Below are 22567 nucleotides of genomic sequence, written 5' to 3' on the forward strand. Positions count from 1 at the left end.
TATCCTGAGACTTTACTGAATTCATTTATCAATTCCAGGAGCCTCTTGGTTGAATCCATGGGGTTTTCTAGATATAATATCATGTCATCAGCAAATAGTGAGAGTTTGATCTCTTCTGTTCCCATTCGTATGCCTTTAATCCCACCCTCTTGCCTGATTGCTGTGGCCAGGACTTCCAGCACTATGTAGAATAGAAGTGGAGATAGTGGGCAACCTTGTCTGGTTCCAGTTCTAAGTGGGAATGCTTTCAATTTTTCCCCATTCAGTATGATGTTGGTTGTGGGTTTGTCAGAAATGGCTTGTATCATTTTTAGGTAAGCCCCGTCTATGCCTATTTTGTTAAGCTGGCCATGGCTTTTTAAAAAATGTTAGGAGTTCCTGAATTTTGAGTGTTGGCATTTTTACAAAATCACTGATAACTGGGTGGCCCCTGGACTGTCCCGCAGGACAGCCATGATGACCTGTGACCCGTTGCTCGGGTCGTCACTTCTCCCAGTCCAGCTGGCTGAGAGCCTGGCTGGGGAGTTCAATCCCAGCCTTTCCATTTAGCATCTGCTTTGTGATGTCAGGATGTGACCTAACCTCTCTGTTCTGTTTCTTCTTCCATGGGGCGACCGCACGACTTACAGTGTAAATCCAGCTACTTCTGAGTGTGGACGAGGACCGCGAACTGGACGGGGTCCCTGGGTGTGTGGCACCTGCTTACTTGTGACACGGGGAGAATAACAGTAATAAAACTACCACTGCCACCACCATCACCCCCGAGCAGAGTTGCCCCAAATGTCCCGTGGGATGATGGGTGTGAAGTGCTGTGTGAATGCCACACACGTGGCGGGGTTCGTGATTAACGATCGTAGTGTGAGTTACGCTAGGAACCGCCTTCATTTTCTCTAGTGAGCTTTACTGGACACTTAGAAGCATATAAATATTAACCCCTCTGTAAGGTAGTCATGCTTATTATCCCCATCCTATGGATGAGGAGATGGGGGCTCAGAGACGTCCAGTAACTTGCCCATGGTCACACAGCGAATGAGTGGCAGCTCAGTCTGAGTCCTGAGCAAGCCCATGCATGTTCTTACCCATGGCTCCCCCCTGTCCCTCAGTGGCTGATGTCTCCCTGCAATTGGCTGGATCTCTTTAACACATTAACTGCCTTGTGGGTTGTATTTAACTCATGCTAGTTTTGAGCCTGAGGCCTCGTGAAGCATATGTAACTCACACATCCCTTTGCCTTGGGAGCCGCGTGAACTATTTTTCAAGCTGCATGTAACTTACACACGGAATACAATAATTAAAAAAATAACAAATTTTTCATTAAATTGGAAAGGATTGTTTTGTTTTCCAAGTTTTTATTCTATTTTTGTAATAAAACATTGTAGCCCCAAGGAAAAAAAATTTTTCTGGTGTGGCAGTCAGTGTGTTAAGCTTATGCTGACGCTTGGATCCCTGTAAGTTTTATTAAGGGCCTTAGTAGCAGCTGTTTGCTGTCACATGGCATTTCAGAAGCCTCCAGAGCTGGCTGGGGAAGGGCATGCCTGGCCCTGTCTTCCAGACTGTCGAGGGCTCGGAGGGCTCTCAGAAGCTACGTGCCAAGGCTGCTTTTGAGGTGGAGCAGAAGGTGGGATCCCATTTCCCCCCACGAGGCCAGTTCGGGAAGTGGCCGTCTAGGGCAGGTGTGCTTTTCTCCCTCCTCTCAGCTTTGGGCCACTGACCTCTGCGTACCAGTCTCTGTCCTTGAGCGACGCCTGAGCCTCCTGCCCTGCGGATATTTTCTCCCCAAACTGGAAGACTGATCCCTGCTTTTCCTCTCTGTGGCTTCACTGGGGACAATGAGATCACATCCACAAGGAACTTCCAGCTCCCTCCAGGATGGGTGCATAGGAGTTGCTGTTATTTTTGCTAATAGCGTAATTGTAATTCGGATTTCAGGGGGAGCCATGTCAGCTTCTGGCAGCCTCTGTGGGGCTCTTTGGCCTACCTCTGAGGACAGGACCTCCGGCTACCTTATCCCTTTCCCATCCCAGGGTGGACTTTGATTTCCCAGGGTTTGGGCCGTTGTTCTTTACATCACACCCACATCTGTCTCTTTAGGAAAATCAAGTATCTAAATGCAGTACTGACTATTGTCATTAAAGGGGGTCTTTCTCTTTCTCTCTTTCAAACTACTTCTAGGCAGCAAAGGGTTGCTTTAGAGTTTAAACTTTAGATAGCAATTAATCAAAAGAAAGATTGAGCAGATAAGAGTGTAGAAACTAAGAATACTGGGTACCTTCTGCACCCTTCAAGGACCAGCAGGCTCAACAAATATGTGCCAAATAAAAAAACACCCAAACTAGATAGCTGGGAACTGGATATCTACTATCTGATACTTCTCATTCTGTACTCAGGGCAGACATCATCAATTGATCACAGATTCTTAGAGCTACAAAGGCTCTTAGACACCTATTCATCTGATCCCCTCTCTCAAGAGTTGGGGAAATGAAAGCACAAAGAGGGGATATACTTGCCTTTGGATATATAATGCTAAGATCTGAACCTGGTCCAGTGGTGATCTCATCTGCGATGGCTCATGGCTCCACCCTCAGGGCTTACGGTTCCACCCTCTGAGTCATTCTTTTTTCTCCCCCACGAAAGGTAGCACATATCTGCATCTGAGTAGTTTTATCAGCCTGTTTCCTGCTTGTAGAATTTTGTCTCAGCTTTTTGTCTAGAGCGTGCTTTCTTGAAAGTAAATCTCTTAATTACAGTGTTTTTGCAATCTGAGAATTTCCAAAATCCTTAATTGCTAGTTTTGTTGTTGTTGTTTAACAGTTCTTCTCTCAATCTTTTTTCTTTTTACTGTAAGTAGCAAGAAGAAATTAGGTCATACCTTCAACATTTTGCTTGGAAATCTCAGCTAAATATCCAAGTTTATCCATTTGTGTGGTTTATGATGTTTACATAACCGGGGGGCACAATATCGCTAAGTTTTCTGCCACTAAATATCAAGGATTCCCTTTCATTCCATTTCCAATACTGTATTCTTAATTTCCTGAGAAGCCCTCACCATTAGTGCCTTTAATATTATATCATCATTTCTCTTAATATCTGTTCATGACGATTTAGATGTTTGTTGATGATGGTTTAGATATTTTCTAAGGTGGTTTAAGTTTTCTCGAATGTCCTCCTTTACTCTCTTCTGAGTCTTCATTAACAGAGCCATTAACATCCATATTTCCATTCATCTGTTTGGGGTTATCTAGACTCTTAAAGAAACCATACTTCTCACAATTCTTCCAGCCTCTGGTCACTGCTCCATTCCAGAGACACTTCCACAATTTCAGGTATTTGTTCCGGTAGCACCCCACTCCTGGTACCGAAAGCTGTATTAGTTTTCTATTGCTACTGTAACAAAATGCCATAGACATAATGGCTTAAAACAACAACAAAAAAATTCTCTTACAATTCTGTAGGTCAGAAGTCTGACCCAGACAGCACTGGGATAAATCAAGGTGTTGGCAAGACTGCGTTCCTTTCCGGGGGCTCTAGAGGCAAATCTACTTCCTGCCTTTCCAGTTTTTAGAGCTGCCCACATCTCTTGGCTTTCATGTTTGAAGTCAGCATTGCTGGTTGGGTCCTTCTCATATTGCATCACTTTGACCTCCTCTTCTGCCTCCCTCTCCCACATTTAAGGACCCTCGTGATGACAGTGGGCCCACCCAGATGACCCAGGGTAATCTCTTTATTTTGAGTTCAACTGGTTATCAACCTTAATTCCACTTTACCATATAATATAACATACTCATAGGGGGTAAGACGTGGACATCTTTGGGGTGGTCATTATTCTGCCTGTGTGTGGTTCTGCGTAGGCTATTGAGGCAGCCTGCTCAAGAGGAAAGGAGGAGAGAGGCCAGCTGCATTCACTGGTGCTTGGCTTCAGACCCAGCCTGGCCTGGTCGCCTTCCACTGCCGTTTCCCACTTCAGGCCATGACTTTGCCTTAGTGGCAGGTGGGGCTGTAAAGCTTGAGACTTCCACCTGGCCTGAGCCACAGGGCCTGGCAATGTGCTTATGCATGGTGGGCCTCCAGAAAGGGAGCAGGTGCCGCAGTGAGGTGGGCCCTGAACTGGCGCTGGGGCCTGGTGAAACAGTGTAGTCTAGTCCTTAGCAAGTGGGCTGGGGGCATCTGCCATTTGTTGTCTCGGTGTACTCAGAAGTTACTTTCCTTTTGGGGCCTCAATTTGCACAGTTATAAAAAGTGGGTGTTAATAGTACCTACCTTATAGGGATGTTATGAGAGTCAATTGAGAAAATGCTGGCAAAGGACCTGGCACGTAGAAAATGTGCCGTAAACGGTAACGACGGTCATTATTACGCATTTAGTCCTGGATCTGCCTGTGACTTGCTGTGTTGCCTCAGTTTCTTGAAACAGCAGTGAAATAAGATGAGTGGTGATCTGTGCACCCTCTCTTGCCCCCCATGCACTGATGTTAGTTTTATATACAGAAAGGTGACTACGTATTCTGGGCTGGATGGCTAGCTCCAGCACCTGGCGTCTGCAGGCGCCCCCCGCACCTAGTTTAAGCCTGGATCCTTCCCCTGGGGCCTGAGACCTTGGTGCACAGTGAGTCAGTGAGAATGCCCCTGCCCGCCCCCAGCCTCAGAGCTCTGGCCTGTCTCCTCCTGGGCCTCCGCACAGTGGGATCCAGGCCCCCACTCTGGCCTGGGTTTGCTGTGAGGGCAGCTTGGCCTCTCAAGGATGCTTGCCTCACAGTTTGCTGGAAGGAGCTTCAGGAACGGGCCTCGGAGGTTTCCCAGTCCACCTTGACATAGAGGCAGTGGCTCAGAAAGGGAAAGCGACTTCCCTAAGGCCCCTCAGCAACAGAGCTGCCTCTGACGACCAGGGCTCCTGCCTTCTAGATTTGTGTGCCCCCTGCTGCCACCGGCTTCCGGGGGTGCAGGGAGACAGAATGGGTACAGACTCGAAGTTCCCCAAGTAGAGTGCAGGAATATGCCCAGATGCCACCCTGAGCTGAATCTGAGTCACTTCATGTTGGAAAGCCACCTGTTTAGGTTCTGGCTGCCTCCATGGGAAGCACAATCTGTAGTGTGCCCTGAAACATGGTCATGTCTTGTGGCTCTTGTCCCCTCAGGCTCTGGGGAAGTTGGTCTGCGCTCCTGGGGTGCCCAAGCTGCTCTGTGCCCGCTTTGGGGTTGGAGCTGACCACTCTGGCTGCAGACACCCACCTCCAGACCACGACACAGCTCCATGGTATCTGGCAAATCCTGTTGTCTCTGTGAGAACAACAGGATTTTGGCAACCTTGCCCCAAAGCTGCATTTCCCAGAGAGAATGGGCAGCTCCTTTCTTGGAGGAGGAAACCTGATGGTTGAAGGAATCTAGCACTGGGAGTCAGGCGACGCCTTCTCCAGTTTGCTCAGTGCCCTCTGACCGTTCCATTCCCACATGCCTCTGCTCATGGCAGACATCGCCAGTTGGTTTCAGCACTCTTTCCTTCTGAGCCCACATATGGCCTGAGAATCCTTAACACTGTACTCTAGGCAACCGCTGCCAGTTAGCTGTCCCTGTGAGTTCCCTTCTTTCTCTGGGCCTCAGCTTCTCCGTCTGTATCATGCGGGATTGGAGTAGATGGTTTCCAAATCTAGGGTCCCGTTCCTCTGGTCTTGGGATCCCCATTCCTAGAGCTTTGGAGGGGGCCAGAGGGGAGCTCTGTTCAGCACACTACAGAGCTTTGTCCTTTGGGGAACCGTCTCCTTGGCAATTTTCATTTTTCGGAAGAAACGGGGAGGCCCTTTGGGGCTTCGTGAGGAATTTTCGGGCCTTCTTGTGACTATCGTGCAGACAGTCTGGACGGGGGGAATAGGACCCAAGGTGACCTTTATATTCACCTAGAAGGGACTTCGGAAAGCACGAAGTGTGCCGGCACAGGCAGCTGAGGCCCAGGTCTCCCGACGCGCTGTCTGTCCCGTGCCCCAGCACATCTGCGGGCCACCCTGCCCGCCGTGGTCGGCCTGTCCTTGGCATGGCCTGGAGCATCCACGGGCAGGGCCCAGGCGGGCGCACCCAGCGACCCCGCGGCATTCGGCCGCAGTCCTGGGCACAGGAGCCACTTGTGGACTTGGGTGGCAACTTCACTTCTGGGACTGCTCAGCTCTTGTCCCCTCTGGAGGCTGACGGTCATTTTTTATTCACACAGATGGAACTGCCCATCCCAGGAACGTTCAAGGAACCTGGAGCTTCCTGGGCCTCCGCTGTCTTGACCCTCCTCTCCGTGCAGGGAGCCCTCCCTGGGTTCTTTTCAGGGCCATTTGTTCCTCTTATGTAGGTTCAGTGACAAGCGGTCCACGTCCTCCTCAATCTGTCCCCCTCCCGCTTTGCAGGAAGGTCCTCTTTGGGCTTACTCCTGTGGGTCTGTGGGCTGACCACCCTCCCTCCTTGGTCTGAGCAGCCCCGACCTTGATTCTCTGTGGCAGGAGGGGCTGGGAGCCGTGGCTCCGGCCATCCTGGGTGGCCACTCCGTGCCGGTCTGCCTGATTAGGTGCGTGGGAGACGGCTGTACGCTGCGGTGGCATCGCCAGCCCACTGACCCCACGTCCTGCTCCGTGGTGGTCACCGAGCGTGACCTCATGCGCTTGGGATCCACCCGCTCTTTCTGCCGCTGACATAGTCTGAAGCCCAGTTAATGTTCTTTTTTTCTACTTAATTGAATTTTTATCAAAAATTCTCCCCTCTTTTACGCTTGTTTTGGTTCTCCTCCTGCAGCAGACAGCAATAAGCCTCATATAACCCACTTCCTACCAGGCCTTTTTGCAGGATTAGTCATTTTTAAATGACTTTAATCTCCATTTTGAAAGCGATTTCTCTACTCATTTGTGTTACATTTCTTTGATTGCATTTATTCTGGAGGGAGGGGGAAGCTGAGGGTCTGGCATGAGTCACTGTATCTCCCACTTGCTTTTCTGTGTCCCTCTCCCCAAGGAGGGAGGCAGTGTGGCCTTGTGGGTGGAAACAGTGACTGAACGGGGCTATGTGGGTTCGTATCCTGACTCTACTGCCTGCTAGCTGTGTGGTGTTGGGCAAGTTACTCAGCCTCTCTGTGCCTTGGTTTTCTCATCTGTGAATGGAAAATTTAATAATAGTACTCTTTGCGCTGTTGAGGATTGAATGGGTTAATACGTGTAAATTCTTAGAAGGATGCCTGGCACATAGTAAAATCTATGCAAATGTTTACTAGAAAATAAAAAGGTAGCTCATTGAGTGGACTTCCCTTGAACCTGCCTGCTCCCTGATTTCTGGAGTGTTCGGGTTGAGGGGATGTTGCCATAGTCTTTGCTATAATTGCACGCGTGTGTGCGTGTGCGTGTGCAGTGTCTAGCAGTCAGCATGAGGAGAGCGTTACCGCTGTAAGGAAAGGGAACCTCTCCTCTGCTGACACCCTGCAAATACACCCTGAGCCGTGGCCCCAGCTCATCTCTCCGGCCGACTTCTAGAGCACTTTGATAGGTGCCCCGAAGCAAAGTGCATTGGAGGAGGTGGGACGGAAGCAGCCATGGATGAGTGGTCTTTGAAAACAAGGCTTTAAACAGGGCATTCTGAGTTTGGGACTTTATGTGTCAACATGCCTGTTCCCTGGTTGGGCCTTTTTGGTTTAAGGAGCCTTATTTTCATTTCAGTCCAGGTGATTATCGTCTCAGCAGTTGCTCCGTTTGTTGCTCCTAGAATAATATGCTTTGCTTTAGTTTTGAAACTTGTTTGCAGAAAAATAAAACCAACCAGGCAGCTCGCAATGAGCCGTGGGTACTGTGGCACGGGGCAGGTTGAGACTCTCCTTTTCCAAGCTCAGCGGGCGAGTGGCAGATGTAGGGCCTGGGGCCGACTCGGAGATGCAGCCGGCCAAACAGCCTGGGCGTCTGGCTCATCCCGGGGGCGAGTTCCTCACCCCTCTGAGCCTCAGCCTCCTCATCTCAAAAATGGGACGTTACTGGAGACAGCCAGATCTGGCTGCTGTGAGGATTAAAAGGAATTAATTGTGATCATAGGCAGCACAATGCTGGCATGTGGGACATGCTCACTAAGTATAGCTGCTAATATTATTAGCACTAGTGGTACTAATTAGTACTAATTATTATTATTGGCAAAATGGTGCTTTCGTGGAACAGCTTTTTGCAGTATAATTTGCATACCCCAAAATTCACTTGCCTGAAGCGAGCCACGCAGCCATAGTAAGTTCGAGAGCGGTGCGAGCCTCTTTGCATTTCTGTCATTGCGGAAAGATCCCTCTTGCCTGTGTGCAGCCAGTCCCTGCCCCCGCCCCCGCCCCAGCCTCAGGCAGCTGCTAATCGGCTTTCCGTCTCCACAGATGTGCCTTTTCTGGACGTTTCATGTCAGTGGAATAAAACTGCTTTTCCACGGTACTTTTTCTCTTCTGTTCCTCATACTGGTTCCCTTTTTCAGGTGCATAGACTGAGTCTGAAAGGTTAGAGCAATGCGCAGGGCGCGTGGGAAGTGGAGCGGGGCGTGCAGACGTCTGTCCTCTGGCCCTCAGGTGGCGTGAGGTGTTTGGGAGCAAGTGGACCCGGCAGATACACCTGTCGGGCTTGTCCTGTGGGCGGGCGCCTTCCTGGCGTCCCTCGCCCACCTGTCCAGCTTTCTCCACCGTCAGCGTCCGGTGGGCTCCAGCGAGCTGCTGCGCTCTCTGGGCCTAGGCGGGCTCTTCCCCGAAATGCAAGGTGTGGGGCGGGTCCAGCCCTCCCCGTGAGGGCTCCAAGGAGACCCGGGCCCGCCTGCCCGCGAGACCTCTCCCTTTCCTACCCACGCAGGAGTGCTCGTGTTTGGCCGTGTGACCTGTGGAAGCTGGTCCAGGCCCGTGTCACGGTCAAGGGGCCTGAATGTGGAAGGACCCGGTGTTAGTAGCTGGTGCCCTTATTTCCTCAGCCAAGTCGCCGAGGCTGTGCCTCGGTCTCCTCGTCTCGGTCTCCTCGTCTGTCCGGTGGCGGTGGCCCTGGCTCCCGCCTCGTCGGCGGTTGTGAGAAAGCGCTTGGCAGAGCGCTGGGCACTCGGGAAGGCCTCAGTGGCAGCTTGAGTGAGTGTGAGCTCAGACATCAAGATGATAAAAAGCCAGTCCAGCCTGGCAGGGGTGGGGGCCAGGCAGGTCCCCCAGCTCCAGCCGCCTCCTCCCTCGGGTCCCTTTTGTCTGCGCCCCGCAGAGCCCAGCTGGCAAGAGCTGGGAATTAGCAGGCAGGGGGTCGGGCGCCTCCCGCCGCGGCTCATCTGGGGAGCTGACGGTGGCTGCATCCTTCCCGCTTGAAGGGCCCCGTGATGTGAGGCCCCCAGGGGAGAAGGCGCCCTTGCCCCTGGAGGGGGTTCCGGAAGGCGCGAGCTGGGCTGGGCGTGGGGCTTCAGAGGCAGGGTGGCTGTCAGGAGACTCGGAGCTGGGAGCCTCGGAGAGCGGCATCCAGGCTGAGATTTGCGGGCGGTGCCACCTAGGGTCAGGTAGGTCTTTACACGGTGAGCACTGGAGGGCCTAGGAGAGCCAGGGGGTGGGTGGGCCTAGGAGCAGGCTCAGCACCAGCTGTGAGGGCCCCTCAAGACCCTCCGGTCAGCAGTCTGGGGCTGGCAGCTGGTGCGGGGGGCTGGCAGGGAACCGTGGGTCTGCGATTGTGAGTTGTGTGTCGGCAGGCGAGTGCGTGCACGGAGGGCAGAGTTTACGTGGGCGATCGTGCGCGTGTGCGGGTGTGAGCGCACGCGTGTGCCAGTGCTCCCCGTGCTGGGAACGCGTGCGCCTGCGCCTTTCCTTCCTGAGGGTCTGGGCTGCCCCGGCCTGGGTTACGTCTGGGTTACGTCCGTGAGGCTTTTTTGAGACTCCGGCAGGCAGGCCGAGGCTGGCGGCTGCAGAGGTGGGGACGGTGGTTGTTTCCTCGGGGTTACCAGGGCAAGGTCGAGCCAAATCTGAGCTTTTGTTTGTCTCTCCCCTGCCCGCAGCAGCCTGCGGCCTGTTTCATTCATTATTAAGTTTTAAATCCGCCTGCCCGAAGAGAAACTTGAGACCCTGCACTCACCCCTTGCTTGGGCTGGCTGCTTTCGACAAGGTGGGGGACTCCGGGGGCTTCCTGGGCTGTGTCCTGTGTGCTTTTGTTTTCCCAGGACCGCCAGCCCTTAGGTTTGTTTAGGTTTTCCCTGAGGATGGGTGAGGCTGGATGGGCCAACGAGGGGGGACGGTCCCCAGGGAGGGAGGGAGGGACGCACAGAGCCTCTTCCTCGCCTCAGGGCTCCGAGCTCTGTGGCTGTCTGCATCCTGGTCCTTCCCCTGTTCACCGGACCCCGAGGCCATATCCCGAGGTCCCTGGTGGGCTTGGGGGGCGTGGAAACAAAGAAACAAAGAAAACAGCCCCCTCAGGATGGTCTGGGCTGGGGAATGCGTCCTCGGTGCCCTAGGCTACTTCCTGCTTCCTGTCTGAGCTGGAGTCTGATGTCACCGTGCCTTGTGGTTTCGCACCTCCTGAGGTGTCTTGTCCACTACCTGAGACGCAGTTCCTGCTTCACCGGCTCCCCCGTCCCCAAAGAATGCGCAGCCTGGGACGATTCAGTAAAGGGCTGTTTTATTGTTTTTTGGCAAAATTTTGCCCATGCCCCTAAGGACCAGCGGGATTTCCCTCCAGGGTTGGGGGCTGGAGGGCGTTGATCAGGTGAGGGGACTTGTCCTCCGTTTGGCCTATGGGACTGATGGGCTGTGAGGTCATTTCTGGTGACTTTGTCCAGGCTGTGCCTCCTTTCCCCATCAGGGAAGTGGCCAGAGTCTCACCTCTGGTGGGGGTGGGGGTGCCACGTCCAGGCCCCTGCAGGTGTTGCTGAGGGAAAGGCCATTTCCCTGCCGTAACCTGCCGCCCCTCTGCCGTGTCCTCTGCCGGTGGGAAGGCCCTCGTGTCCACTCGCTTCCGGCCCCCGCCCCTCCCGCCTCCCCGCGCAGTTGGCCAGCTGCACAGCCTCAGCCCGCCCGCTGTCGAGAAGCTGGCTCTGTCCTTGTTTCTCGGCAGCCCTGGGAATTGCCTCTAATCTCCTCCCTGCCTCCCCCTGCAGATGGTGATGACGACCCACAACTCTCCTGGGTGGCCTCGTCTCCCTCCAGCAAGGATGTTGCGTCACCCACGCAGATGATCGGAGATGGCTGCGACCTCGGCCTCGGCGAGGAGGAAGGGGGCACGGGCCTGCCGTACCCTTGCCAGTTCTGCGACAAGTCCTTCATCCGCCTGAGCTACTTGAAGAGGCACGAGCAGATCCACAGCGACAAGCTGCCGTTCAAGTGCACCTACTGCAGCCGCCTCTTCAAGCACAAGAGGAGCCGTGACCGGCACATCAAGCTGCACACGGGCGACAAGAAGTACCACTGTCACGAGTGCGAGGCGGCGTTCTCCCGCAGCGACCACCTCAAGATCCACCTGAAGACCCACAGCTCCAGCAAGCCCTTCAAGTGCACCGTGTGCAAGCGCGGCTTCTCCTCCACCAGCTCGCTGCAGAGCCACATGCAGGCCCACAAGAAGAACAAGGAGCATCTGGCCAAGTCGGAGAAGGAAGCCAAGAAGGACGACTTCATGTGCGACTACTGCGAGGACACCTTCAGCCAGACCGAGGAGCTGGAGAAGCACGTGCTCACCCGCCACCCGCAGCTCTCGGAGAAGGCGGACCTGCAGTGCATCCACTGCCCCGAGGTCTTCGTCGACGAGAACGCGCTGCTCGCCCACATCCACCAAGCCCACGCCAACCAGAAGCACAAGTGCCCCATGTGTCCCGAGCAGTTCTCCTCGGTGGAGGGCGTCTACTGCCACCTGGACAGCCACCGACAGCCTGACTCCAGCAACCACAGCGTCAGTCCCGACCCCGTGCTGGGCAGCGTGGCCTCCATGAGCAGCGCCACGCCTGACTCCAGTGCCTCCGTGGAGCGGGGCTCCACCCCGGACTCCACCCTGAAGCCGCTGCGGACACAGAAGAAGATGCGGGATGACGGGCAGGGCTGGTCCAAGGTGGTCTACAGCTGCCCCTATTGTTCCAAGCGGGACTTCAACAGCCTGGCCGTGCTGGAGATCCACCTGAAGACCATCCACGCGGATAAGCCCCAGCAGAGCCACACGTGTCAGATCTGCCTGGACTCCATGCCCACCCTCTACAACCTCAACGAGCACGTGCGCAAGCTGCACAAGAACCACGCCTACCCCGTGATGCAGTTCGGCAACCTCTCCGCCTTCCACTGCAACTACTGCCCCGAGATGTTCGCGGACATCAACAGCCTGCAGGAGCACATCCGCGTCTCCCACTGCGGCCCCAACGCCAACCCGCCCGACGGCAACAACGCCTTCTTCTGCAACCAGTGCTCCATGGGCTTCCTCACCGAGTCCTCCCTCACCGAGCACATCCAGCAGGCCCACTGCAGCGTCGGCAGTGCCAAGCTGGAGTCTCCGGTCATGCAGCCCACGCAGTCCTTCATGGAGGTCTATTCCTGCCCCTACTGCACCAACTCGCCCATCTTCGGCTCCATCCTGAAGCTCACCAAGCACATCAAGGAGAACCACAAGAACATTCCGCTGGCCCACAGCAAGAAGTCCAAGGCAGAGCAGAGCCCGGTGTCGTCTGACGTAGAGGTGTCTTCCCCTAAGCGGCAGCGGCTCTCGGCGAGCGCCAACTCCATCTCCAACGGCGAGTATCCTTGCAATCAGTGCGACCTCAAGTTCTCCAACTTTGAGAGCTTCCAGACACACCTGAAGCTGCACCTGGAGCTGCTGCTGCGGAAGCAGGCGTGCCCACAGTGCAAAGAGGACTTCGACTCCCAGGAGTCCCTCCTGCAGCACCTGACGGTGCATTACATGACCACGTCGACGCACTACGTGTGCGAGAGCTGCGACAAGCAGTTCTCCTCGGTGGACGACTTGCAGAAGCACCTGCTGGACATGCACACCTTTGTGCTGTACCACTGCACCCTGTGTCAGGAGGTCTTCGACTCCAAGGTGTCCATCCAGGTGCACCTGGCGGTGAAGCACAGCAACGAGAAGAAGATGTACCGCTGCACGGCCTGTAACTGGGACTTCCGCAAGGAGGCCGACCTGCAGGTGCATGTCAAACACAGCCACCTGGGCAACCCGGCCAAGGCACACAAGTGCATCTTCTGCGGGGAGACCTTCAGCACCGAGGTGGAGCTGCAGTGCCACATCACCACGCACAGCAAGAAGTACAACTGCAAGTTCTGCAGCAAGGCCTTCCACGCCATCGTCCTGCTGGAGAAGCACCTGCGGGAGAAGCACTGTGTGTTTGATGCCACGACCGAGAATGGCACGGCCAACGGGGTGCCCCCTACGGCCGCCAAGAAGGCCGAGCCCGCTGACCTGCAGGGCATGCTGCTTAAGAACCCCGAGGCGCCCAACAGCCACGAGGCCAGCGAGGACGACGTGGATGCGTCGGAGCCCATGTACGGCTGTGACATCTGCGGGGCGGCCTACACCATGGAGGTGCTGCTGCAGAACCACCGGCTGCGGGACCACAACATCCGGCCGGGCGAGGACGACGGCTCGCGCAAGAAGGCCGAGTTCATCAAGGGCAGCCACAAGTGCAACGTCTGCTCACGGACCTTTTTCTCGGAGAACGGGCTCCGGGAGCACCTGCAAACGCACCGGGGCCCTGCCAAGCACTACATGTGTCCCATCTGTGGCGAGCGCTTCCCCTCACTGCTGACGCTCACCGAGCACAAGGTGACCCACAGCAAGAGCCTGGACACGGGCACCTGTCGCATCTGCAAGATGCCCCTGCAGAGTGAGGAGGAGTTCATCGAGCACTGCCAGATGCACCCCGACCTGCGCAACTCACTCACGGGCTTCCGCTGCGTGGTCTGCATGCAGACGGTCACCTCCACGCTGGAGCTCAAGATCCACGGCACCTTCCACATGCAGAAGCTGGCAGGCAGCTCGGCCGCGTCCTCCCCCAACGGGCAGGGGCTGCAGAAGCTCTATAAGTGTGCCCTGTGCCTCAAGGAGTTCCGCAGCAAGCAGGACCTGGTGAAGCTCGACGTCAACGGGCTGCCCTATGGCCTCTGTGCTGGCTGCATGGCCCGCAGTGCCAACGGACAGGTGGGCGGCCTGGCTCCGCCCGAGCCCGCTGACCGGCCCTGTGCTGGCCTCCGCTGCCCCGAGTGCAGCGTCAAGTTTGAGAGTGCTGAGGACCTGGAAAGCCACATGCAGGTGGACCACCGCGACCTCACGCCAGAGACCAGTGGGCCCCGGAAAGGTGCCCAGACGTCGCCAGTGCCCCGGGTAAGTGCCGCCCGCGTGAACCTGCCCCTGCTCCGCGGGCTCCACGGATGCCCGCCGGAGCCGCACAGCCTGAGCGCCGTATTTCCTGGCGGTGCTCCCTTTAGTAGCCCAGAGAGGCAGCGCCGCGGCGCGCCCTGCGGTGGTTGAGCACATCTGCTCTGGGCAGCCTCCTCGAGTTTGACCCACAGTGTTGCCATTTCCTTCCCAGCCGTGTGAATTGTTTGTCTCTCTGGGCCTCGTTTGTCAAGTGCTCATCTGTAAAATGAGAATAACAACCGTCCCAACTTCGTAGAACTGTTGTGGGGGCCAGTGACACAGGTAAAGTGGCTGGCGCGGTGGCCGACGCGTGGTGAGCGCTCTGTCGCTGCCGGCTGGCACTGCTGCTGTTGATCTGAGGACTTCATCGTTTGCTTCCTGGGTCTCCCTAACTTCATTGGGCCTTAGATCCGGCATTCTTTTGACAATTCGTGCAGATAACACACGTATTTGAAGGGCGGAGAACCTGGCGCTCAGCGCTCACTCACGCTAGTTGTATCCCCAGCTGATGTCACCCACGGCGTCATTAAAGTCAGTGCAGTTGCTGGTGTGTGCAAGGCCCTTAGAAATGGTTCGATTGCTGTTATCATTAATGATTGATAGATTGATTCATTCATCAAATTTTCCCTGAACGCCTATTATGCTTGGAGGTGCCTGGGAGCCAGGGAGAACTAGAAACGGCCCCGTCTTGTGGGCTCGTGGGGACCAGAGGGAGCCACAGGCCCACAGCAGGTGGCGTTCAATGAGGCAGAGGAAGTCTGGGCTCTTGGTGGGTCCACACAGGCCTTGGCTACAGGGGCTGAGAGCCCCCCGATGGTGCGCCTGGAGCCCACATGGCCCTTGGGTGTTAGACAGCGCAGGCCCGGGGGTTCCCACTGGGTCTGCGTTGTCTGTCTCCAGACTGAGGAGGTGCCAGGTCGGTCTCAGAAGCATCTTTCCCTCCGGGGCTGCTGCTGGCGCCATTGGCAGGGAAGCAGGATTTGGGGAAGGGGCACCTGCCACAGGTGCCTGCTGGGGCACAGAGATGTTTGCTGGGGGTGTTTGGCCTCGGGACCAGAACTAGGGCCTGTGCCCCGGGATTTTGAGGGGCAAAGGGGACAGAGGGAGAGAAGAGGGCTGGAGAGAGTGAAGGAGAATCCCGCAGGGGAAGGGACCTTAGAGCCTTCTGCCCAGCCCCTGGTGCTGCGCATGGCCCCACGGAAGCCCAGTGAGCCCAAGGGACCCGTCCAAGGACACCTGGCCAGGGAGAGGAGCACCTGAACGAGGACAGAGCCACGTGTAGGGTATCCAGTAGGACACTCTTCAGAGGTCCTGAGCGTGGACACCGGTCACCACTGCCCAGCCTATGCTTGCTGGTTGGCCCAGGTCTTGGGGAATAGTCTTGGGGAGCATTTGGGTCCTGGAGTCAGATGGCCTGGGTTAAAATCGCCCTCTCCAAGGACCCAGCTGTGACTTGACTTCTCTGGGCCTCCGTCCTGCCCTGCAAAGCCAGTGGGTCACAGTAATGGTAATTAATAGTGATGGTAGCAGTAGTAAGACTCATGTCCAGCTCCAGAGTCAACATCACCTGGGGGTCATCACCTGGGGGCCGGGTTGGTGTCTTTCTGGTTTTTTAACCCGCGTCTGCTCTGACTGGTCAGTGCCGGGTCCTCACAGCTGTTAAGTATCGTGGCCGTTGCCTGTGCTGACCCCAGGGTTTTGCTCTGAGGATTAAATGAGTCGGTTAAGTGCCAGGTACACAGTAAACAGTCCACACCTACTGAGGGGTAAGGGTGTGCCAAGCACTTGCCATCTGTTTAATCCTCATAACTTTCCATTTTGCAAATGAGGAAACTGAGGCATAGAACCGTATAGTCATTTGCCTCAAGCCCCTGGGTCTCAAGAGGCAGAGGGGGATTTGAGCCCAGGCAGGTCGCCTCTGATGCTGCAGCCTGTGCCCTTGCCCAGGACTCTACCCAGAAACCCTGGAGCCCATCCTGGCTGCAGGAAGGGCGAGGCCGGCTGGGGTGGGGTCCGGGGCGGTCATGCCCCATGCTCAGGCTGGGGGACAGCGTGGCTGTGCTGGCCCCCGTGCCTGCTTCTTCCTGGTGTACCCCAGCCTTTTCGGCACTTTTCACCCCTCCCTTTTCGGCACTGCCCACGACCGTGCTGGGTTTCCTGACGGCCAGGGAGCTGCTTCCAGCGCCTCCAAAGCCTTGGGTGCTTTGAGCCTCCTCACTCTGCCCTGGTTCCAGCATCAAGTACCACTTTGTAAAAGCCCCTACTACGTGCAAGGTGCTCTCTTGGGTACCAACTCTTACGTCATCTCCATGGCAACATCCTGGGAGCCTTGCTGTGGCCCGTTTTGGGGATCCATACTGAGAAAGGTGTCACCACGTACCCACGGACGCACGGCTGTGCGTGGCAGTGCAGGGCCTGAAACCTGAGGGGGGCCTGTTTCCTGGGAGCCCCACAGCCTGCTTCCCCCTGCCTTCAGCTCTTGCGGGAGATGGGTGAGCTGCGTCACATCCCTGCCTACCTAGAGGCCTGGGCAGACGGGCTGTTTGCAGAAAGGAGCCAAGGCTGCCCCCGCCAAGGCAGCGTTCTCTGGGGCCCTGCCCCTGCCGGGGCACGCCTCGGGGCAGGGCCCGGCTGTCTGTTAGCTCACCCCTTCCTCCCCTAGGACTCACTCATGTAAGAATAGACTCTGGGGGCTTTACAGGGGCTTGGGGGCTGGCAGGCTGGGACCCTTGGGAGTGTTTCCATAGCAACCAGCTCTCGGAGGACTGGGTTCCCGTGGGGCCCAGGCTGCTGTCAGCTGAAACATGAAGCATTGAGTTTCTACCTCCCCGTCTGTTTATGGGTAATAACATCACCCAACGCAGGGACAGCGTGACTGTAACTTGGCCCTCCGTCCCCTCAACAGGTCCCCATGGGGCCTTCCTCTGCCAGGTGGGCGGCCTGGGTGCCCTCACAACCCATTTTACAGCCAGGTGAACACACATCCATATCAGAGGGTTTGTCTGGGTCCCACTAGCTTTCTGTCACCTAGACCAGGCCTGTCCAGGGAGGTCTGGGGCGTGGAGCCACGACTGGCAGCTGAGACAGTGGGCTCCAGAGGGGCCTGCCGGGCACCGAATCCCACCTCCCCAGCACAGGGCTTTGGCCAAGTGATGCAGCCTCTTGAAACTCCTCTTCTCCATCCCCAAAGCGGAGCTTGCAGAGTGGTGGTGAGTACTCAGTATGAACGCTGCCTGCACACAGCAGGCGCTCAGCAAATGGTAGCTGCGACCTCTGTCATGGACAGTCAGGAGCTCCTCGTGTCTTTCCTGTCTCTCCCTCCTTTCCTGGAGGGCCCAGCCAGTCCCTCCCCCTCCCTCTCCGTCTCTGCCACTGTCAGGTGTGTTTTCCTCCTGCCCGTGGCCCCCCACTGAGGCTGCCCAGGGCTGTGCCGAGGGAGGCGGCCCTGGCCACAGGCCCTGGAACTCAGCTTTGCTCCTCCTGGGCAGGGCCCCAGGGTAGGGGCTTACGGCAGAGGAGGTGCTCTGGATGTCCCGCTCCGTCTTTCTGTAATTACATCTCCTTGTGGGGTCTGAAGCTCGCGAGGAGGAGGGGTCCCTGCGGGGTGGAGAAGGGGGACAGACCAAGGGTGGATACTGGGGTGAGGACTAGGAGCTGGCTGAGTTCAGGGGGTGTTCAGGCTGCTGAGCCTGTGTGTGTCTGTGCACCTACGTACACGCATGCATCCACGTGCATGTTGGGGTCTGTGCACACAGCTGCATTGGGAGCTGCTTGCAGCTCTGTGGGTATATTTGAGAGTGTCAGGGTTCCAGTGAGAGAGCTGAAGGCGCATGTGTGTGTGGACAAGTTTGGATATGTCCATCTGCGTGCCCTTGTGGGTCCCCGTTCCTCTGGGAGTGCTGCACATACGTATCTGTTTTGAGGTTGCTGTGCACGGGGGTCATAGGTGTGTCTCTGAGGGTCTTGTGTGTCGATGGTGAGTTGGGTGAGGGTGAGCATGTGGATGCGTACATGTATGCTTGCACTTCTGTGTTTGTGTCACGTGTGTGTGTTGGTGTGTGTGGTCAGCAGTTCTCTTGGCCCCTCCGTCTTGTCTGGAGTCCCCTGGGGCCTATGTCACCGTGACAAAGGGCCCAGTTACTTGGTGGTGCTCTTCCTGCCACCGGGGGCGGGGGGGTGGTGGAGGGCGTGTGGCGTGGCTTCTCTTCCTGCCCAAAGCCCTGGTGATTTACATCCAAGCGCAGGGAGCTCTCTTCATTCACCTGCCCCTTAGGGGGCAGCCAGATCACTTTGATCACGGACAGTTCCCCACATCCGCCTGCACCAGCTGTGGCCTCCAGAGACTTCCACCCGAGCGCATCCTTGGAGGGGGACATGGTCTTCCTCCCCTGCCACGGCCACAGCCTGACACCACCTCCTTCTTCCCACCCACAGGGGCCAGGCAGCCCCATCCAGCAGGACATCCCGGGCTTCCTTGGGAAGGAGCCTCCTGCGTATGCTTCATTCCTGCATTCACTTGTTCGTTCCTCATTCACTCATTCAAGCACCAGGGGCTCCCATACTTGCCAGGAAGAGTGGGCGGAGGCACGTGTGAGGCAAAATGAATGATTTTGATGGGGGAGAAAGCCAAGGTGGTTCCCCTTTATGAGCATGGAACTCTGGAACTGCGCCCCCTAAGAAGCCCTCAGTCCCTGCTGTCCCCTAATGGCTTGAACATCTCCCTCTGCGTGTGAGGCTGGACTCCCCACCCTGCCCTACCTACCAGCCCACTCCCTGCTCCCTGAGCTCACCCAGTTCTTGCTGGGGCATCTCCATGCTGAGTGCCTGCTTCTCAGCCCTGTGCTGTGGCCTGTCCTGAGGACACACTGAAGACCCCAGATCTCCTGAAACACTGGGGAGAGGCCCCTGGTCTCATCAGAGTGGGTCCTGGAGCCGGAGCAGGGACCTTGCCGTTGGAGCCTGAAGCACCCAGCACCAGCTTCTCCAGTTGTTTCTTTCTTCACGCACTCATTTGTTCAACATTTTCTTAGCACCAACAATAATCGTGACAAAAATTAAATAATTATTAGGCTCTCACCTTGTGCCAGGCCCTGTGCTAAGGTGGTGGGGTTCTAGGATATTTAAGTCATCTTTTGTTCTCTTTGTGCCTTCTTCCCTAATAGAGTGCTTTGCATATATCATTCTGTAGCTTTGCTCATGCGTTCAACAAGTGCTTGTTAAACACTTGGTCTGTGCCGCATCAAAGGTGAACAGAACACACTTCTGGCCCACTGGGTGCTCAGGCTGCGATGGGGGAGAAGACGGTCAGTCAGCCACAATACAACAGTGTGTTAATTACCCATGTGCTTTTAAGATAAGCTTGGGGGTTGGGGTGGGGGGCTGCACTCATTCTGGGGTGGGAAGAGAGGGCGTCTCAGAAGAGGTGGCACTTAGACAGAATCCTCAAGGATGGAGGGCTGCATAGCTGAGGGTTGGGTCTGGGTTCTCAGCCAAGAAATCTGAAGTCCTACTCCCTTTTCCAGGCATAAGAGAAGCCTCATCATCCCAGGAGCCAAAGTGGTCTTCAAAAAACTTGGATATTTTGATTCCCAATACTACCCCTCATCCTTCAAAAAAACCCACGCCATAGTCCTTCCCCCAGACAACACCATCTCTGTCCTCAGGGGGCTGGTTTCACAACTGCTCAGACTTACTTGTGAGAGTAAGATCCACTCTTTGGAATGAATCTTTAAGAAGATTTGAAGCTTTTTATCTCCATTTTTCTGCCCTTGCTGTGAAAAGGCAGCTGGTAATAGCCCCCATGTGTGGAGACCAGCTGTAGAATCAGCTGGGGTCATGTGTGCTTAGGGCTGATGAGGAATTCCTTGGCCACCCTTGAGCACTGAAGTTGGCAGGAACTGTGTCCCTACATGGTTCTTAGGGTAGGTAAATAGATGAGAAGGTTGTTGGATGGCTAGAAAGATGGATGGATGGATGGATGATGGATAGATGGTTGAGTGGGTGAATGGTTGAATGGGTAGATGGATGAATGGATGGATGGATGGATGGAGTGGGTGGGTAGATGATGGATGGATGGGTGGATGGATGGATGGATGGGTGGGCGGGTGGATGGATGGATAGGTGGATAGATGAGTGGGTGGGTAGATGATGGGTGGGGGGTTGGATGATGGATGGATGGTTGAGTGGGTAGATGGATGAATGTGTGGATGAATGGATGGATGGATGGATGGGTGGATGATCTATGGGTGGGTGGGTGGATGTGTGTGTAGATGGATGAATGGGTAGACAGAGAAGGTAGGGGGATGGATGGATAGACTGATGGATGAATAGATGAATGTGTGGCTGGATGAGCAGATGGAGGATGGAAGGATGGGTAGATGGAGGATGGATGAATGGGTGGATGGATGGGTAGATGGATGGATGGGTAGATAAATTTGCCCTTCCAAGCAGGGCACCCTCCCTCAGCTCCCAGAAAGATTCAACTTGGGATGAGGCAGTTTCCCCAGCTCTAGCAGAGGAGCAGGTCCCTTGGACTGTGGCCTGATGCCCCTTCCCTAGGCTGGCAGAGCTGCACCCAGAGGGAGGTGGGAAGAGAATGGCCTGGGGATACATGGGAGGGGACTTCTGGAAAGCCTTGAGCCAGGCCCTCCAGTAATTTTTGCTTTTCTTTTCTCTAGCTCCTGACTCTCGAATTCATTTCTTTTTGATTTCCAAACAGAAAAAGACGTACCAGTGCATCAAGTGCCAGATGACCTTCGAGAATGAGCGAGAGATACAAATCCACGTTGCCAACCACATGATTGGTAAGAGAGCATTTCTTCACCGGTGCTTGACAGTGCAGCACCAGTCATCGTTTTACTGCCTTTTAGGCCAAAGGACAGAATCACTGTGCTGTTTCCTAGACCTTGCAAATGGGAATAAAATGTCAGAGTGGGAGCGTCTTCTCCATCTCAGCCTTCTTGTCGCGGCTCCACTCACATTGCAATCAAACTTTTGACAGTCTCTTCCATTTCCCAGCATAAATTTCCCTCCATTTCTGAAACAAAGTGCTTTCCAGTTGTCAAGCACTCAGGGGCAATTATGCTTCAATTTCGTATGTCATGACATTGAATAGATTTAACTGCTCATGTTTCCCCACTCAACATGGTGAATTCCTCAAGCACACTGTCAAAACAGAATGCTTACCAACTTATTTCGGTGCTTTTCCTATTCCTCTTCAAGTGGTTTGGCCTTTGGAAAATTCATCCTTTCTAGAAGGGGGGCTTTCAAGGTCCTGGGGAGTTCACACCCTTGGCACAGGGACTGGGGAAGCCGTGAAGCCTTGCTTGCCTCGGGTGGGTGGGCGCGGTCTCCTGGCAGCTGGGGAAGCCCTGTTGGGCGAGAGAGGGCGCAGCTGGATGTTCTGATGGGCGTGGAGGTTCCCGGGGCAGGAGCTGGCTTGGGGTGGGCTGGGGCCTCGGAGAGCTTCTGGAGTCCCGATGCCTTGGTCTTTCCGGATGTGTGATCACCCTCTCCAGGACTCCTGCAGTCGAGCAGTGAGGTTTCGGCTGTGGGCCGAGCGTTCTGCTCCGCACCCCATCTCCGCATTTCTTCTTCTGGCATCTTTTCATTGTAGTCTTAACGGGAGCCGAGCCACCGGAGAACCGCTTTACAAACCCCTTATTGCGTGCCTCCGAAAACCTCCCGCAAGCGTACAGCTTAGTGTGTTCTCACAACACCCAGGTCCAGAAACAGACTATTCCTGGCCCGCTTCAGCCCCTCCCCCACCAGCAGAAGGTCCTCCCTGTGGTCGGAGAGCCTGGGTTGGGTTTGCCTGATTCGTACTTAATATAGGTGGAATCACACAGTTTCATTTGTTTCGCTTTTAGGTTATCGCCTCTAGTTGGAGACTGTTCATTTATCTGTTCGACTCTTGATGGGTCCATTTTGTAGTGTTTCAAATTGTGCTGGAATATTCCTGTACATGTCTTTGGTGACTATATGTATGGGATTTCAATGGGATCATAGGGACATATAGATGTGTATTTGTATATTATATATAAAATACTGTTACAGATACTATGTATGTATAAATACAATGGGAATGTAGGATTAGAAGTAGAATTGCGGGGTCATAGGGGAGACGATGACCACTTTTAGTAGACACTGACAAATTTCCAGAGTGGTCGTATGAGCTTACGCGCCCACCGTCGGTGGTTGGTGCGCGAGCGTCCGGTTGCTCTGCGCCCGCGCGGCGCCACG

The 22567-nt window shown here is 55.3% G+C and overlaps 1 protein-coding gene across 1 annotated transcript in view; it reads left to right on the forward strand.

The window, feature by feature from the left end:
• The window catches only part of ZNF423 (zinc finger protein 423), a 178069-nt gene that overhangs the window by 68927 nt on the left and 86575 nt on the right, over positions 1–22567 (forward strand). Inside the window, exons 2-3 of the mRNA XM_012642610.1 lie at positions 11076–14290; positions 21045–21129. Coding sequence (XP_012498064.1) covers positions 11076–14290; positions 21045–21129 — 3300 coding nt within the window. The remainder of the gene's footprint in view (positions 1–11075; positions 14291–21044; positions 21130–22567) is intronic.

This window comes from Propithecus coquereli, unplaced genomic scaffold, assembly GCF_000956105.1.
Source record: "Propithecus coquereli isolate 6110/MARCELLA unplaced genomic scaffold, Pcoq_1.0 Scaffold180, whole genome shotgun sequence".
In the NCBI taxonomy this organism is placed as follows: domain Eukaryota; kingdom Metazoa; phylum Chordata; class Mammalia; order Primates; family Indriidae; genus Propithecus; species Propithecus coquereli.